Source organism: Falco peregrinus, chromosome 7, assembly GCF_023634155.1.
Source record: "Falco peregrinus isolate bFalPer1 chromosome 7, bFalPer1.pri, whole genome shotgun sequence".
Classification (NCBI taxonomy): domain Eukaryota; kingdom Metazoa; phylum Chordata; class Aves; order Falconiformes; family Falconidae; genus Falco; species Falco peregrinus.
Window position 1 is genome coordinate 26,519,969 of NC_073727.1, and position 18,554 is coordinate 26,538,522.

At 46.4% G+C, this 18,554-nt stretch overlaps 1 protein-coding gene across 5 annotated transcripts; it reads right to left on the reverse strand.

Moving 5' to 3' along the window:
- Window positions 1-1,356: 1,356 nt before the first annotated feature.
- DDO (D-aspartate oxidase) lies at window positions 1,357-12,365 on the reverse strand. 5 transcript variants are annotated; one of them, XM_055810946.1, is made up of 5 exons: window positions 12,077-12,365; window positions 7,024-7,231; window positions 6,718-6,826; window positions 5,708-5,884; window positions 1,357-3,151 (listed from the first exon to the last, which is right to left on the reverse strand). In XM_055810946.1, the coding sequence occupies exons 1-5, from the start codon at window positions 12,209-12,211 to the stop codon at window positions 2,584-2,586; spliced, it is 1,197 nt and encodes a 398-aa protein (XP_055666921.1). In that variant the 5' UTR covers window positions 12,212-12,365; the 3' UTR covers window positions 1,357-2,583. The 5 variants fall into 5 exon arrangements, with proteins under 5 accessions (XP_055666921.1, XP_055666922.1, XP_005244082.3 ...); XM_055810947.1 differs by lacking the exon at window positions 7,024-7,231 and adding an exon at window positions 9,442-9,547 and having other exon boundaries at window positions 12,077-12,361; XM_005244025.4 differs by lacking the exon at window positions 12,077-12,365 and adding an exon at window positions 9,442-9,547.
- Between the last annotated feature and the right edge of the window lie 6,189 nt (window positions 12,366-18,554).

Consider the following 18,554-nt stretch of genomic DNA (forward strand, 5'->3'; position numbering starts at 1 on the left):
CTTTAGGTACTGGAAGGCTGCAGTAAGGTCTCCCTAGAGCCTTCCCTTCTCCAGGCTGAACAACTCTAACTCTCTCGGCCTGTCTTCATAAGAGAGATGCTCCAGCCCTTTGATCATCTTCATGGCCCTCCTCTAGACTCACCTGAATCCTAATTGATGTAATCAATTACATACACAGCTCATCCCCTATCATGAGTACTGTGTGTAGTTCTGGTCCATCCATCTCAAAAGGGTACGTACATTAGAGTGACAAAAGTTATAAAGATGGGATACATGGAAGCCAAAGATATGAGATTACTTTATGTGGGTAGCAGCTACATAAACCAAGATTCTTCAAGGTGGGAAAGAAGAATCTGAGAAGTTTGATGCATGCAGCTTTATAAATTCAAGAAGTGTCATGGAAAATAACTAGTCACCACTTCTCATAAGATGCAAGAAAGGGGCATCAAATGATTTTTTCAGGTTCAAGACAGAGATGAAAGCAAAGAGCTCTGCTCCTGGGAAAAGAAGTCTCTCCCTTTGCAGAATTTGTTGTCACAAGATGTTGGGGACTACAAAAGCACCATACATGGTTTCTGAAGCCAGTCAGAAAAGATAAATGTGGAAGATAAATCATCTGAGGGTCATGAAACACTAAACGATGCCTCAGCTGAGGAAGCCCCTGGGCCAGGAAGGGCTAGAAGTGGCCCTCTCCACTGCTGGCCACGGCCACAGCTAGGACACCAGACTGATGGGCCTCACAGCTGAACCTATTTTGACACTTTTATCAACCAGACATCTTTTAGAAGAAATCCTGTCACCCTGCAGAGCAGAAGTGCACAACCAGAGCTCTGGTTTCTCATGGGGCTATGAACACCCTATTAGCATTAGTAGTATTTTTTTTCTCCAGGATATTTGTTACTTTCTAAGATTAAAATCAAGATTAAGAAAAAATACCCCATTCTCATGTTCTTTTTCCATGTATTTTTATGTTCCATGTTAGCTGAGGACAAAGCTGCAGTTTGACAAGACCTACACCAACACTGCTGCCAAAAGTAGCAGCTCTGCCCTCTCGTACCACTGGAAAAGACAAATGATGGGAGGGGTGCAATGAAAAATCAGCCTTCAGAGCTGAGGAGAAGGCAGCAAGGCTGCTGAAGGCAGGGTTGTCTTAGGCTGATCCCAGGTGCTTATTGACTTATAATGTAATTTGTTTCTTCTGACAGTTGTCTCTTGCAAAGGATAACTGTCCTCATCCCCACTGAGAACAGCAGGAGTTGGCAGCCACATCTGAATGCAGCTTTTCTTGGCCCTGTTAGACTATCCCAAACAAAAGAAACCCCCTTGTTTATGAAAAGAAATACTAAAGAAGTGATCTTTGCTCCATTAGTAGAATTTTATTTATCGGTTCATTTTAATCATGTGAACTCTTGAAGGATTTTGATTTGTTTTGTAACTTTAAGGACAAAAAAAATAGACAAAAGTGGATGCTAATGCTCTTGAATGAGTTATTTAATATCTAACGAGCGGTTTCATCACTAACAGTCAGACTTGTACTTTGACAATAAGCTCCAGTTTTGGGGAGTGACTATCTCAGCCCCATCAAGCAGCTTGAACTGCTGAGCAGAGTGTAAAGCCCAGCTCAGCCTGCAGAGTGTTAAGATCCTTGTGATTTGTCACCTATTTATTCACATCAGCTGTTGCAAGGAAAGCAGCCAGTGCTGATGCAAAGTAGAAAACAGATGCTTGTACTCCCAAGCCCACCCTGAAAAATCCTCTTCTGTAGAACACAGGCCATGTCAATACTGCTGTTGGGGGGAAAAATATCATCTGTGTCTGAGAGCAAAATCTAAGCGGCTTGGAGAAAAAAAAAAAGACTTGCAAACAAGTGTCAGAAAAGATGCCCCAAACTGTATCTCATACAGGGCAACTTCCTCTGGCAGAAACTTGTCTTAAGATCCCCAGGGTGTAATATTGAGGAAATGCAGTGGTCAGTGTCACAGACCTGCTCTTAAAATCACACTTTCCTGGGTCACTGTGCATAACAGTGACCTAGCATTGCTTTCTGTAAGAGCTGACCTGAAGCACCGTAATGGAGCACTATGGGGTTTTCTTTTCCTTGTAAATCATATGGAAAATGGTAAAGTTTGTTAGCAAGATGGCAGGAGCAAGGGCAATACTAGATTAGATTTGGTACAAGAGGAGAGAACTAGTTTTCACTGAGTCTGAACCTAATGCATCCAATACCCTTTAGATGCAGATCAAGAAATGCTAAATTGATGTTATTTGTATTATACTGCAGCAACCTGATCCCTGTTATGTGAAGGGTATTTACTTGCCTTCTCCTTATCATGAGGCTAGGAGAAACGCCCAGGGCAGAAACAATGCCAGATGGAGAAGAAGGACAGCTGGACTAATACTTGGCTCAACCCATCATGCCTTTCCAATGTGGCAGCTAGAAGTTAGGTGAGATACCACCGAGCATCTGAGTGACACAAGCTGTTGTCCTAGGTTCCTTCTATCTCGTTACGGAGTAAAAATCAAAAGCTGCTACCAGGAGATGCGACACCAGCCTGTCATAAATGCAAAAGGGGCCTCTGGGATTCAAAGCTTGGCTTTTGATGAGGAGACTTGCAGAGCAGCAATGCACTCCCCCACCAGGCAAGCAGCCTCTTTGGCTGTGCCCCTGTGTACTGAAAAGCCACCTGCCCCATGTCCATAGTTGTGGACTACTGGAAGCTTAACTCCCCCCTGGCTCAAGACCTCTCTCTCCAGTCTCACACACCACCTGGATGGCCTCAGGCCCACCTTCACCTTGATATCCTGAGCTCTCCGCAGCGAGGGCTCAAGGGAACAGCATCTGTCAAAGATATCTTTGGTAGTGCCAGGGTCAGGGGAGAGACTCCAGCTCTCCACTTCCCTGGTTCCCCCTAGGGTTACCCTGTGTATGCCCGGGTAGATGTAAGTTAAGCCATCCCCATTCCGGATGAAGTTTTTCACCCAGGGAGCGTGAACCTTGAGTACTTGTCCCCTGACAGGGAAGAGCTCCTTGTCCCCCACCAGCTGGTGGGCTCCAATGCCCGCACAGTTGACAACGACGTTATATTCGCTGTGCAGCTCCCACAAGTCTGCAACTTTTCTGGTGTACATCTGGACGCCAGTTGCTTTCAACCTGCAAAAAGACTCCAGAAGTGAGGCAGAAAAGAAACCCCTAAACCCTTACGTGATTATTATGCACATTAAGTAAACGAGATAGATTGCCTTTAATGTACTGTTCAAAACCAAACAACAGATGGGACAAAAAGCAAGAAAACGCCATGGGGTTTCTGTCCGTGATTTGTCTGATTTGATCTCATCAAAGCTATTTTTTACCTTGTTTTGGGCTGGAAAAGATACAAGCAGTTGATCAATATTAGAGAAGCGTTTGGCATAAGACCCCAGGCAGACTGTCAGGTCCTCATGGTCTCATTGATTCATTTCTATAACAGTACCAAGCTTTAACAGCTCAAGCAAGCTGAAAAATGACAGATTTACTCACCAAGTTACTTCTGCTAGTGATGGCGCCATTGTACTACGTCCCTTTTAAATGGGCCTGTTACATGCCATTGCATTCATTCCCAACTCACCTCCCTGACACCAGGAAGCACTTAGTCATCCAGCACCATGTGCAAAGCCCTAGGGCACCCAAGACATCCCTGCAGGCTGGGCAGATGTGGCATGGGACCCCCAGGAGACACATGCCCTTCTAGAGCAGCAGCCAGGAGTCACTATACAGGAGTGATTGCTCCACAGCCAGGAGCATTATACATCCACGTCTGCTCTTCAGCAAAATTGACCCCTTCTTGAGCTTCACCTTGGAGATAAGTTTCAAGCCAAATTCCACCCTGAACTTGCCTGAATCTTGAAGCCCTTCCCCATGGAAAAACATTGGTGTGAGATGGAGTCACTGCATGCTGTCAGCTGGACCCAGTTGATGGGGGTCTTTAGTGGGGGTTTTAGCATAAGCAAGTCAGGAGACAGGACACAGATGATGACACAGTAAATCCTGCAGCAGGGAATCCTGTTCTTTGCAACATTCTGACAGCTGGCAAAGTGATCAATCCCACTGTAAAAGCAGTGGATTCCCACAAAATGGTGACCGAGCCGAGGATCCAGGGGGCAGTTGATGCTCTGGGGCCGGGGGGTTTTGTGCAGCAGGACACTGAAGCTGGCTGGGAAGAACAGGGAAGGTCTTATGCAGCAGCTCTGGCTGGGCAATTTGCTGGGAGAGCTCAGAAGTGTTGTAACTGGGACTTTGCCATCACACCATAAAAGATACACCAATAAAAAACCTGCTGAAAACTCCTGAATTCAGGCAAGCAAGTGGCAAAAAATTCCTGAAGTCCATTTTTGGACCAGCAAGATGGTCACAAAAACAATTTTCCTTGTGGATTGCCAGAAGAACGGTCTATAAATACTGCTCAGGTCATTAGGGGTTTGAGAATTAGTTACGTATTTAATATGCTCTCACTTCTTATCACCAGAGAAAAGAGAAAGACAAGGAGCTTGATCGTCTTATTAGAGTACATCCTTTGAGAAATAAGAAGGCTATAGCAGGAATAAGGAGAGAGCAGAAATCACATGGCAGACTAAATGGGTTGTACAACTTAGTTGTGCTTCAGCAGAAATTTCTGATTCGGTTAGGCAATGCAACATGACAGAGCATGTGCACTGAGAGAAGACAGCACAGACCTCACGTGGCACTGGTGCCACTGGAGTACTCCCAGCCTGGCTGGCTGCTAGGATAAGAAACAATTTTACACATTTTGCAGTGAGGTGAAAGGCATCCAAACCACCAGCTGAGCTGGCAGTTTGTACCACAGTGTCAGTACACGTCTCTTTACTTAACCTCAAATTAGCTTGCAGCCTATTGCACTCTCAAGCGGAGGCAGCTATTTGCTCACTTATATGGACTAAATGCATATCCCTGGTGTCAGAACCTTTTTAGATCTGTATCTTGACTCTCCTATGGTTCTCCAAAATCCATGTATTTGGGGAAATTTGGAAACTGGCAAATTTTCTAACTTTCACGTCAATTCAGGCATGAACTCTGAAGCCACGACTCCTCAGAGTGAGTGCATCACCCATTTCACATAGGAAAACATTTCCAAAAGGTTTGTTACAAGATGATGCTATTTGACTTTTTTTTTTTTTCACCTGACTGGATTAACAGATTACTCCAGCTGTTGACCAAATTTGTGATTAATTGGTCCAGGTTAAGCGCAAAATTTTCACAGCTAAGACATCTTCCCAGACATGCCTATTCTCCCAGGGGTCGGATATATCGTCAAGAATAGAGGAATATTATTTGGGAAGTTTGACAGATGAGGAGCACCCACACCTTTTTTTAGGACATGGCAAGTTCCTGATGTAACTTCAAGGTCTGGCTGGCCAAGCATGGCCCCTGTGGCTATGTCAGTCCTATGCACAGAGGTGCTCCCACTTTAAATCCTACTGTACAGCCACACCGGTAGAAAGCGGCCATTGCATAAATGGGGCCTTTCATATTCTGGAAAAATTGGGTATTTCTTGTGCTTCTCTCCAAGGAAGAGCTTGCTGCATTTTCCCCTGTTAGAAACAGCCCTTTTCCAGTTTTGTTCAAACCTAAGGCTTTCAAGGAGTCCCCAGCTCACCCCCAGTCCCTCTGCCTGGGTTTCTCTCTACATGCCCAGGCTGCAGCAAAACCAACCTTTTCTCCAGCCACAGGAGGTAAGGTGGACAGTCACATTTCAGTGTCGTAAAGGCTTGACCGAACTGGTGCTGTGGAAACCTTTGGAGTTCTGCTTTGGACATTGGTCGAAATCCCAGGACAACATCTGACCAGAAAGGTAACTCTTCCTTGGGAGTGTTTTTAAAGACCTGCCACCTAAAAGGACACAGAGAAAAAGCTGCAAAACACAGCTGCTATCACTCTGCCATGTTACGTGTCATGGGAATCTTAGCATAAACCCAGGAACTCAGGAACCTGTTCTCACTCATCAGTGCAGCTCTGCAAGGTTAACAGCAATGGCGAAACATTGCTTCCTGCTGCTGCAATACCTGCCTTGGCAAACAGGCAGAGGGCTGCCACAGCCAAGCTTGAGGGTGACACACCAGAGTAAATAAACAGGTGTTCTTCCAGCTATACTGTATGTACTTCCTTCCACATGTAGAAGTACAAAGTCCCCTTCACACAGAGTCCCCACCATGGCTGCAGCCACCCTGGATGGACCTTCAGGTAGGGCCATTTGCACACCTGGTCACAGTTTTTTGAGTATTCATAAAGCTACAGAGTCCCCAGCCTCAACACTCCCGAATTTCTGTGTATATGACAGGCAGCATAAAATACCTCCAACACCCCCCCCCCCCGCCCAATTGCATTCCTATACCTAGCTGCTGAAGCTGGAACATCCTGCAGTCCCATCCCTATGGAGACCACCCCTGCTGCATGCAACTGGTGGACAACGGTCTGGAAAACATCAGTTATTAAAAGACATTTGGTGCTGGCCAGTCTTGAAAGGTTTCTCTGTACACACCTATGTATGAATTTTCCTTGAACGTACATTGTATCTGCGCAGCTGCAGGGCAGTTTCTTGGGAGTATGGTCATAAGGGCCACTTCGTGAAGAGACTACACCTGAGCTCCAGCAAGGAAAACATCTCTGCCTGCTCCAGCACACAGTATAACATACTAAAGGCTGCCCCAATGGGCCAGTCTTACCCAGAGACAAGGTGAATGCCAGCCTCTGAAGCCTCGGCTGACTGGCTGATGGCAAAAAGGTAAGTGAAGGTCTCTTTGAACCACTGCTTCTGCACATGGATCGGTGTGCCTGCATGTAAACAAAACCAAACACTGCCGAGAGGAATAATGCAAAGAAGAGAAGCATACAAGCCAGTGTTGGGGAGATGGGACAGATGGGGAATACAGGTCATGGCACTTTACTTCCTGAACCTCTGTTATTGCTGCACATCTGCACACGCAGCTGCATGAGGTGCCATGGGCAATGCCACGCCAACTTGCACACACCTGGGTAGGTGTGAGGGATGAGCATCCCAGCTGCAACATCACTCGTTGTGTTGGGACTGAACTGGTCTGAAAAGACCGTCACAGAGCAGCTAGGACAAGTCTCCAAGATGCACAGTGCTGTGGACAGGCCGATGACTCCAGCACCAACCACTGCGACCTTGGGTGCTGCCATCTCCAGGATGCAGAGCCAGAGGAGAGAGGTATCTACCTGCATTTGGAAATAACATATCCTGTGTCACCAATATCCCTGCCGGACACCCTCGTCAGGCTACAAAATACCCATACAAGATGTAACATAACCCCCCCTGGGACAGCTCATTGAAGACTAGCTGCTGCATGCAGCCAAGGCTAAGGTGAGGATTAAAAATGCCATCAGCCTTCAGTACAATGACAAATTTTTGAAAAGTATTTCAATAGCCACTACATCCTCAGCACAAGAGCAAAGGGCAAGAGAGCAATCTGTATGTACAGCACTGCTGTTTGGGCTGTAGCGCTCTGGGGCAAGGTTTTTTCAGTAAAACCTGAGGGAGTGAGGCACCTGTCAAGTTTTCTATCATTGCGTCAGGGGCAAAGGCTGGAGCTCTGGGGAAATTGGCTTTTAGGCACCATGAGCAAAAAGGGTGTCTGAACATCAGGATCTCCAGCAATAAGGTCTGTCACTGCCTGGGCAGCAGCAGCAAATCTCACAGGAGGCAAACTGGATATGCAAAGGGTCCAGTGCATTATGGAAGATGTTTTTCTTAACACACATCTTAGTTCCCCTGCTGTGCAGGGCTCCCCCTCTGACCCTGAGGACTGGGTTACCTGCTTAGTTCTGTCCTAGAAATTTTAGCTATTAATGCATAGTTTCACAGGGTACAGCCTGGCTGTTCCCACTGCCACATCCAAAAATTGTCTGGGCCATGATGCCTTGGTGGGAAAAGTGTGGGAAGAAAAGGTACCTGTACCCCGGGGGATTTTGTGCCCCTAGTGACCTGAGGTCTCCAACCCACCCTTGGCACCTGCACCTGCCAGCGTGACCCACTGCCTTGGACAGATTTGTGGGCATCCAAGGCTGCCATGCTCTCCTGGCAGCACACAGTGGACCCAGGAGCCAGCTAGCCTTGCTACCCTAAGAGCCTGTATATTTGCCTCTCTCTGCCTTGCTTTATAACTTGCTCTATGTCCTGGAGCAGCTCCACTCAGCACCTTCAACTGCTGATTGCTACTCCAGGAGGTGCAGCGTCTCTATTTTCCCTTGTCCTGGCCAAGTTTTGGAGCTCGGCACCTGTCCTGGTAAGTGGTGTATAGCTCCTGGTTGATAAATCACCTGGCCACCTGGCCCAGCAAGGTGCCAGGCTATGTGCCTGGCCATGGCCACCTAACAGGTTTCACACCAGTGGAGCCACAAAGCACAACTGAACCACGCATCTTGGTGCATCCTGCAAACTCCCTGAAGCCAGGAACTAAATGGACCCAAAAGAGACTGGGCAACCTCAGAGGTGAGAAATCCTTCAGCAGTTTTGAAACAGGCCAGCTGGGGTGTACCTGCTGGCTCAGGCACTCCTTCGAGGCATTACTGTCAAAAGCTGAGCACAGATGCAAGGGGAGAATCTCCTTTGCCTATGGCTCTTAACATTTTCCTGGAGCATCTACCAATATTATACAAATACTCTTGGAGAGGATGCTGAGTGAAATGGACCTTTGGTCTTGCTCTCTTATGGTCTTCCTTTGTCCTATGGGACTCACTCATCCATGACTGTAGAAATCCAGCCTCACTAGTTGCTTTCTGAGAAACTAGTGCCTGCAGTTAGTCACAAGGACAGGCTGGTTTCCCATCTTTCTGTGGCTTTTGACATCTTTGATGTAAATTTAGGCAAGACAGACTGTGGGATTATGATAGGTCAGATTTATTTATGAGATCCTCGCCCATAACCCTTCACATGACTTCCCTCTTACCCCTGAGGTTTTACTTCCTAATATTTGATGTCCCTACTATGCAGGAAGGGAGAAAGGAGCAGGCACTGTTGTCTGTCACCGCATTCCTTCTGCATCACAGCTGAGGGTTGTTACAACCCCTCTTCTTCCTCTCAGGGCAATGCTTAAGTTTCTTCCTGTTAATTATTACATCTTCTTTCACAAGCCAACTATAACAGTGTCCACACAGCAGGGAAAGAGGACGCATTGCAGGGGTAAATATGAGCGCTGAACCAGAACTGCTGGCCTGCATGGCTGCCACCCACAAACGCTATCTGCAAAAATGCTGGGGAAAGGGAAAGGGAAGGGAAGGGAAGGAAGGGAAAAAGGAGAAAAAAAGGGAAATGAAGGGAAGGGAAGGGAAAATACTAGTAGCAAGAAATTAGAGGGGTTAATGATGTTTAAATTACTTAGGAAAATTGGTTCTGAGAAATGTCTCTAAACACATTTTTATTCACAAACCTTCTAGCTCAGCACTGGCAGCTGTGGAAATGGTGTGTGGCTCAGTCCGCTCAGTGAGCCTCCCAGCAGTCCACGGACAACCACAGTTCAGCTTTTTCAGCTGCCCCTGGAACATATACGATGGGTACATTATGCATCTGCCAGTTGCCCCTCACTGCTCTTGTTTGCTGAAGCCCTTGAACTGTGATGGATCAAATTTCCTGACTGACCTCCCTGTCGCTGAGGAAGTAAGGGGAGCTGCAGCTCCGTGGAGGTTTAAGTTTCACAAGTCTTCCCAGTTTGGATGAGATTTTCATAGATGACCTGGTTCAGTATCAACTGATTCCAATGCTGCAATAGCCCGTGAGGGCGAGAAAGGGCTGCTGGTGGTACTGGAGCCTGTAGGAATGGCTCAGAAGGCTACGATGCGCACCTGTTGAATGCATGTTTTTTCTACCACTTAATGCTGCAATCCAGGAGCACGTCAAGCCTTCATGTGCCAACGTGCCAAAAACTAACCAGGCACAAAGCAAGAGGCTGCACACAGCTTGTATTGGCAAGTACAGCTTGGGCTTTGCAGAGCCACTGACCCCGCTATGAGTGCAAGACACACCTGTGGCTCTGCCCTGGCAGCGCAGCCTGCCTCAGCTGGCAGCCCTGCGCTTTGCTGGGAGAGCACAGGAGGAGAAACTATTTTTAGCTGATGCAGCAGGCCAGCTTAGTGCCAGCAGGGATGACACTTCTCACTCCCTCAGACTGGCTTGTGCTGACGGTTTTGCAAAAATCAGCATTTAAAAGGTAGGTCAGTTGCAGTAACTGTTGGGGAGGGAGGTGAAGGGTATCAGGTATTGTTTAGCTCCCTGCCCTTTCTTAGTGTCAGAAAAAATGGGACAGAAGCCAGATAGAGCCACCTGGAGCTGTACCTCCCCAGCAAAGAGTATACCAGCTGCCTGACGTGGCCTTCCTGCCCCTGCCACCCTCCTGCTCCTCCCAGGCCAGAATGAATTCTTTTTAAAAACGCTGAGATATTTTGTGATGTGACTTAATCTGCCAGCTCCCACAGCTGAGAAGAGATAATGTCAGCCTCATGTGATGCAAGGGGGTCCTTACTCTTTCTCACCTCACATAGCTGTGTATCACCACTGAGTTCCTCTATCCTTCAGCCTTAACATCATTGTAGCAGTGGATAACGTGATCAATATGGATAAATATACTGCTCCCCAGCACACATACATGCACACCCACTGCCAGGAGCAGCTGTAGCCTCTTGGCTCACGGTCCTTTCAGGGTGCCCCTCAGGCTGTGACAGTCCCTGGGAAACCAGCATCCCTCAGCTGGAAGAGATGCACAAACACTATTGCTTTGGCATATCTGCACTGCAGGCATGGCCCCTCGCCATACCCTCTTCCCCCGACAGCCCAGCTCCCTGTGTGTGCTTCCCTGGCAGGCTGGCCGCTCTCAGCTTGTGTCACAGCCCGGCTGAACTACCAAATTCAGCATATTTACACGCCCAAATGAGCATTTGAAAACGCCCAGTTGAACTGTTGACCGGAAAATGGATGAGCAAGAAGTAACTAAAGACAACAAAAACCTGTTACATGTCCTGCAGTGGGATTTTTTTTTTTAACTAACTCTCACCATATCAAAGTGCTGAAAAATTGTTCTGGATCACCTGGAGCCTGTGGTACTGGGGAGCAAAGGCTCCTGCCTCCCTGAACTGCTGCACGGGTTCCTTGCCCACCAGGGCGGCGGCAGCCACTGTCCCCACCCATCCCTGACACTTTCTCCCTCCCTTTTTTTGCAGGTCACATTTTTGTGTATTCACTTCAATAGTTTACAAGCACCTTTGGTGTTGCTTCCCTCAGCCTTACCCCAGAGAGGCATTTTGCCAGGCTCTTTGCTAGTTACAGACGCTCATGCACCCTGATCCATTCCTGGGGGTCTGCTGAGGAGGGGACCCTGATCTGGGCCTTTTGACTCTGGCCTGGTCCCTGTCATTTGAACTGCTCTGTGAGATGTGGCACCTGCCACAGGAGGAAGGCCGGGATGCTCTCTCTTGACCAAAACAGAGGACGCCGGAGCTCCCTGGGACCCCCTCAGCCTTTGTACAGGCGCCTCTGAGCCACCTCCACAGGAGACCCCGAGGCTGCCAGGGAGGCCTCGGCTCCCCTTCCAGAGAGCAGTTTGCCCCGCACACCCAGGGAAATGGCACCTAAAGGACGGGAGGCTGCACCCGCCCTATGAGCTACCGACAACAACCTCCCCCAGCAGCACCCACACGCTGCGCCATGCTCCTGCTTGTCTGAGAAACGGGAGCGGTCTGCGGCCCTCACCCCCCGCAGGAGGGACGGCCGGGCCGCTGCCTCCCTGCGCGGGGAGCAGGCAGAAGCTGAGGGCGGGCAGGCCCCGCGCCCCCGCCGGGCTCCCGCCGCCCCGGCCGCAGCCCCGGCCCCGGTGCTGCCGAAGCCCAGCCCAGCCCCGCCTGCGCCCAGCGCGCCGGCCAGTGCCCCGGGGAAGCCTTGTGCCCTCCCAGCGCTGAGTCCCCAGGCAACCGCGCCGGCCGCGGCCCTCCGCTGCAGAAGGGTCCGCCATATAACGTCTCCCTCTCCGGCCGTTAGTACGGCCCAAAAAGCAAACCAGGGCGAGGAGGCAGTACCTGGTGAGGAGGAGGGCCCCAGCCCCGCCGAAGCGTCGCCCTCCTCCGCGCGTTGCCGGGGGGCACACGGGCGCTGCCGCCGCTCCCCGCCCCGAGGCCGCTCCCCAGGCGCCGGGCTGCGCGGCCTGGGCTCATGAAGGAGCCGTTTGTGCCCTGACAGCGGCCACGTCCAGCGCTGGCACCTCTCCCGGCAGAGCCTGGCAGCCTGCTGGCCGTCCCGGCACTGTGCCCTTCGCCCCCGGCCGATAACGCTTCTTGATTTTCTCCGTGCGCTCTGCAGGAGGCTCAAGGGGCCCAGCTGTCCTGCACAGAATATATTGTCTTTTTTCCTCTCTTACAAGCACTTAATTACGTTGTGTTTCTGAAGCTGCCTCACAGCTGCCACCGTGCTAGAGCAATGGCGCTGGCAGCCAGGGCGCAGTCACGCAGTGTGCCGGTGGCTGCGCTTTTCGGCCATCGCAGGTCGGCGAAGAACCAGCCCCTGCGAAACCGCAGAGGCCTAATGCGCACAGCCAGGCAGGCCTGTTTGGCTTAACCTCTTCCAGCAGAAACCCACAAGTTTGTTAAAAGCAAATCTGTGGGATCGCTAGGGTGAAATTGTGTACCAGGTTTTCCTGGCTCCAGGCATTTGCCATCGGCAGGATGTTTTGGCTGTTGGACAGCCTGAGCATTCCTCCCTGAACAGGCTCAGGGGACAGCGTACGCAGACCAGACTGTTCCCTTCCAGCCCCCTTGAACGGTGTTTGCTATGGATCTTCCAGGCAGGTGCCCTTCCTTTGTAGCCATTTCGGTACAGACCAGCAGCCATCCGACGGGCATCTGTACATAGCGCAGCAGTGTGCACAACACGACCACCTGGTCTTGCCTCCCAATCTAGCTGTGTTCTTAAACTGTAAAACTAAAGCCGTGATACATCACAAACACATAATCACTGACTTTTGCAGTTGCATCATTTTTAGCTTTTTTTTTTCCTTTAGCAGTGAAAGGAGCAAAGAATAATTCTGCCAAAATTATAGTGTAACTTGATTTTTCTAAGTCTTCTGAAAACAAAGTATTGAATGAGACAGGGAAGGAGACAGAGGAGTGGATAAGGCTTGCTTCTTTTGAAATGAAACTGTTAATGGGCTCGGTGTGTTGACTGTAAAATGTACACTGCTCTCTTGCAGGATAACTGCAATAGCTTTGGAGAGCGTCCTTTCACATATGGAAATTTCCTTCACATACAAACAGGTCACAGCGCCAGCTAAGATTAAAATTGCCTATTTCTCCTCCTGAGACTCTACTTCTCATTAATTCTTATGAATTCACCAAATTTTAATTACTTAGATTGAAATTTTCTGTGTTGGATGTTTGTGCAAGGCTGAATGTTTCAGGGAATTCCCGGTGTGTCTTTTCCTGAGAATGAGAGTCAGGAAATGCAAACTGGCTTGGGACACCAACTCTTAGTTTCATTGCAAAACTTACTCTTCCATGGGCTAAAGTATTTTGGAAGGGTGAACACACTGTGTTTTGCTAAAGTGGCCATAACTAAGGCACACCACATTTTAGGATGAAGAAAAAGCTTTGCCCTTTCTATGTAGTCTAGATGTGTGACTTCCCACCACAAATGTTTGTTTATCCATGCAGGCATCTAAAAGGGAAAACAATTTCAAGTCTTTAGTGCTGCCATTGTTTTTCCTACCTCTGTTCTTCTGTAAAATGAACAGCACAATATAGAGCCTCTTTTGTGTAACTCCCAGAGCCCTGATTAACCAAAGATCAGCCATTCTGTCTTGAGGCCTTCAAGATATGAGAAGTTTCTTGCTACAGATGTTGATGCTCTCTCATGAAAGATGGGAAAAAGCACAAGGACAGACAAGAAACTCTGCATAACAGCGCAACTGCTAAAAGACCCCCCTGGATGTTTGTGTGTATATTATTCTGTGTGTTGTGCGAAGTGTCATTTTGAACTAACAAATAATTGGCTAAGTAGTACTCCAAGTGCAACATTCACCTATTTGTATTTTGAGGACACCCCTGACAAGCTGTGATGGTGGCTATTGTACCCTTTGGCTGAGTGCAAGTCATGATTTGGTCACTCAGGAAAGAGTGCCAGACTTCTGGCATAGAACAAACACAGCCCTGATCATATTTGGAGCTGTTTCTGTAAAACGACTGGCAGTGGCGTGCCAGCACACCACCCACCCAGCTCGAGCAGTGCTTAAGAATTGTTTTCCTTTACCTTAGCATTCCCTTTGCTTTGTGTACTCTCTTGAATAGAGCAGTAATGATAAGCAGAAAATACCCCTGTGAACACACCAGTGCTGACCTGTTTCTGATCTTATGTATGACATGGATCACTTCTCTGCCACTCCTTTAACCAGTTCAAAGATCAAGTCAAGCATCAGTGCCCGTGGCAAGTTACCATTTAAGCAAAGAGGTTAAGCTGCTCCGCATTTTGCTGTTTTCTCATGTTATTTATTTACTTCTAGGGGAATTCTCTCAATATGAGGAAGATAGCAGCAGTACTGACATTCCTATTGAAAAGCTTTGTGAAAATATTTACTGAGAGATTGCCCTTTTATCTGTGGTTCATGATCACCTCGCTCAAAACTGCTTTTCATTCTCATCACTGGCAACGAGACCGTGGAGAGAATCTTCACAAGGAGCAAGTCAGTTCATCTCCACACAGAACATTCTGAAGCAACGTCAATATCTAGATGCCTGTGAGCACCCTGTGGCTGGATCCTACTCATCTGCAGCAAACACCTGAGCAGTATCCAAGCCTGTGTGTTAGATGGAAATGCAGAGAGAAGAGCTGATTTGTCACTAAATGAGATATTCCCCATTGCTTCTGATTATTCATAAACACAGGTTAGTAATTTCTTTGAAAGAGCTGGGTTTGTGTACAAACCTCTCTGCAATCATTTTTATATACCAGTCATATTTAAAAAAGGGTACTTCCCCATTTGAGGTATATACGTTTTAGGCTTGATTTTTCTCAGCTTGATTGAACTCAGTGCTCTTGAAATCAGTGTATCAGGGATGATTCAAATTTCTCAACTTCAGCAAACAAATATTTGAACCATTCACTATGGTTACTTTCAGGGAAGAACCTATACCACCTGGTGAAGGCATATAAAGCCATTAAAACACAAATGATGAAGCCAAGTGATGGGTGTAACTTGATCAGAAAACAAAAGTTTAATAAAATATGCATGGAAAATCGAGTAGTTTGCACTAGAGATTTAAGGGAAGTGGAAAATAAATAGGTTCCTGGGAAGGGCTAAGGGGACAAATCAAAGAATAGGGCTATAAATTGCTGCAATTCTCACGTTCCTTGCACTGTCTGCCTACTCCAGCTCCCGCACCAGGAAGATACAGTTAGTTTTCACATCCACTGAGCACTTAAGCAGTTACAGGTTACCTTGTTTTGCCATTCCTATAGTCACGTACTCGCTTTTCTGATCAACTCGCACCCATTCTACAATATCTGCAGCTATTTTTGTCACTACTGAATGTTTCCAAAGGACTACTGCCCCTGCCAGCTTATACAGATAAATGCAAAAAAGAATCGTACTCTTCTGGCAACTGAAATGCAAAGTATGTCACATTTTTAATGCACATTTTGTCATAGTCACCACCTAACACATTACCCAAACCTTAGTTTACACCTGCAAACACCAACAGGGAAAAAGACACATACGTGATACTTGCCAGCCTAAGCCATGGGATCTCTGTGGAACGCTGAAGCACCAGCCCAGCTCCTACGAGGGAAAATGTGCCAAACCGAGAGTTGGTGATAGGAGTTCATTATATTTCATAAAGGTGTTGACTTTATTCTTGCACATAATTGCAGACAATAAATACATATTAAAAAAAGCATTAACATACACTGCATCAAGTCCACATATTCTAGGCAAACAAACTCCTTCCTATGAGTACATACTGCCGCCATGTTACCAAAATGCACGCTCCACCTGGTACACAATCTTATATAAAAATATTAGGTTACCAGTACACAGATATGCTTTAACCCTTCTTCATGTGAGATGTAACAATGCAGATACTGATTGACTGTGTTTACTAGAATTTTTCCTGATAGAATAAACGTTGTTTGGGTTTTTTTAAATCTTTGAGTTTAATTTCTCCCCTGTGAACCCGTTCTGGGATTCAGACAGGTGTCTTTAAGATGTTTGTAATGGACATAGGATGAATCCAGAACCTCCTTTTTGCAGCCACAAATGGCCTTCTGGCATCACACCTCCATGGCACAAGTGACCTCACATTTTTATAAGCCCCTGTGAAAAGCACTCATAGGCCTTGCATGTTGCTGAGCCCAATGCTGTGGAGGCTTCCTAAGTGACTGCACCTAAGGAGCTGGTAAAAATAAACTGTGAAAATACGGGAGAATGCCAATGCTCCTCCACTCTACCCCAGAACTGAGATGTCAGACCATCTTCTGTTTCCACAGAGCTATTACACAAAATCGCTCAGCCTTCATGCAGGATTCACCCCCTTGTTCAGACATGCAGGGTACAACTCAAAGCATTTGACGGACTTTTTTTTTTTTCTACATAGGTTTAAACTCTAAAAAAAAAAAATGAAGTGAGCTGTTAAAGTAAAAAATATATCTTTTCACATAGTTTTGAAATACAGATTCAAAATATCAAACACATTACTTACTATTTTTCCTTAGTTATCATTAAATTAACGATAATTGCTCTCACTCATATTTAACGCAGAAAGCATGTCCTTACCAAACTGCAAAACTGTCTAATACAATATGATATCAAATCTAGAACAAAAACAGTTGTCATTGTGCAATAGTGACCAGCAATTGAGACAGGTAAGAATTCTAATCCAGTATCTCATAAAAGCATCATGTAACTCCAGAGACACTGATCCACTCAATAAATTTACATTAAGATAGAGGTGACAAATACAAACATAGAAGAACTTAAGGACTCCGGTAAGAAACTATGAAAAGGAATTCTTTCTATGAGCAACAAGAGAAAAATGTGCCCCACGGGAACAGAAACATTTGTTCTCAAACTTGGTGGTCTCTTGTGAGAGGATTTAGATAATCTATGAATATTTAAGAGAAAGAAATCAACTCATCCTGGCTATGCTATTTATAACGTATGGCTAGTGTTAAACATATTTTTGTCCACATGGAAAAAACAAGCAAACAGAAATGCTAAAGACATACAGACACACACTGTTTACATTTTTTTAAGTAATACGCTTCCTCAAGTTAAAGAATAGGACATGCCAAGGCACCCTCTAAGCTATTAATGCATAAAATCATAAAAGGTGTGTCTGTAGACCAATAAACTTTTTATTTCCAGGATAAAAAGTAACATCATTGATTCAGGAAAATTCAGGACTTATTTGAATCAAAGACCAAATAACAACTGACTTCAGTGACAGCAGGAACTGGACTTTGGGGCTAAAAGCCATCAAACTACATTGTATTTTAGAATCATCATTAAATTTTAGCCCATAAGCATTGCTCAGTATCATCGTGCATTTAAGTTTTTGCTTTTTTCTTTACCTCATGTACACCGATTACAGATGACCAGGTCCTGAATCCCTCAAATCAAAGGAACAGAGAATATGCATTGACTGTTCTTAGCAGGGTAACCCCCAAACCAGTTATTTGGTAGGTAAGGAAGCAGAATTCATTTTATCTGTTCTTCAGTATCTTGTTAGAGATAGACTGTATTGTTCCCAGCACTGAAAACTAAGGAGTTTATCTTAAACTTGTACTAATAGAAGACAGAGTATGAGTATGAAAAAACTTCAAAATAATGCAATTACTTGGGGTTCTGTGTGGAGAAAGGGTGGTTGTAATGTCAGACGGTATCAGTTTAATCCCTTGTTGGGTGTATTGCATAATGTTTTCTTTTTAGCATGGACTAACCCTTGTTTAAGGCAGGGCATGCAGGGTTGGGCAACAGATCTTGCAGATAAGGAGTTGTCCTGCTCTGGGAAGTGGAGGGGGCCCAAAGGCAGTGGAAGAATACTGGGTCTGCTCCTCAGCAAAATAAAAAACCACAGCGTGTGAGTAATCCCATCTTCAGTCATCAAAGTACGTATTCAAGTCATTCTTTGAATAATGATGGGATTACTCACACGGGTAAGGTTAAGCACATGCTTTTGCTGAACTAATATATCTGGACAGAAGCCATAGTACTCTATGCAGTTATTTTCAGAGGTTTTCTCTGCAAATACTGGAACACCCACAGAACTGAAGGGAGCATAAAGATTCCTTTCTGCTTTCCATATAACTATCACAGAGAAACTCCCTGAACTTAGATTTACTGATTTTTGCTTGTTTCAAAGCATGTTAGTCCTCACACAGGATATTATTTTGTCCTAATACCAGGATCAAAATGCTCCTTGACACTCTAGGACAGTGCAGTGAAGAAAAAAATAAGGGGATATAAACCATTATTCTGGTTTCAGAAGTCATTGAAACTAGTATGACTGTGCA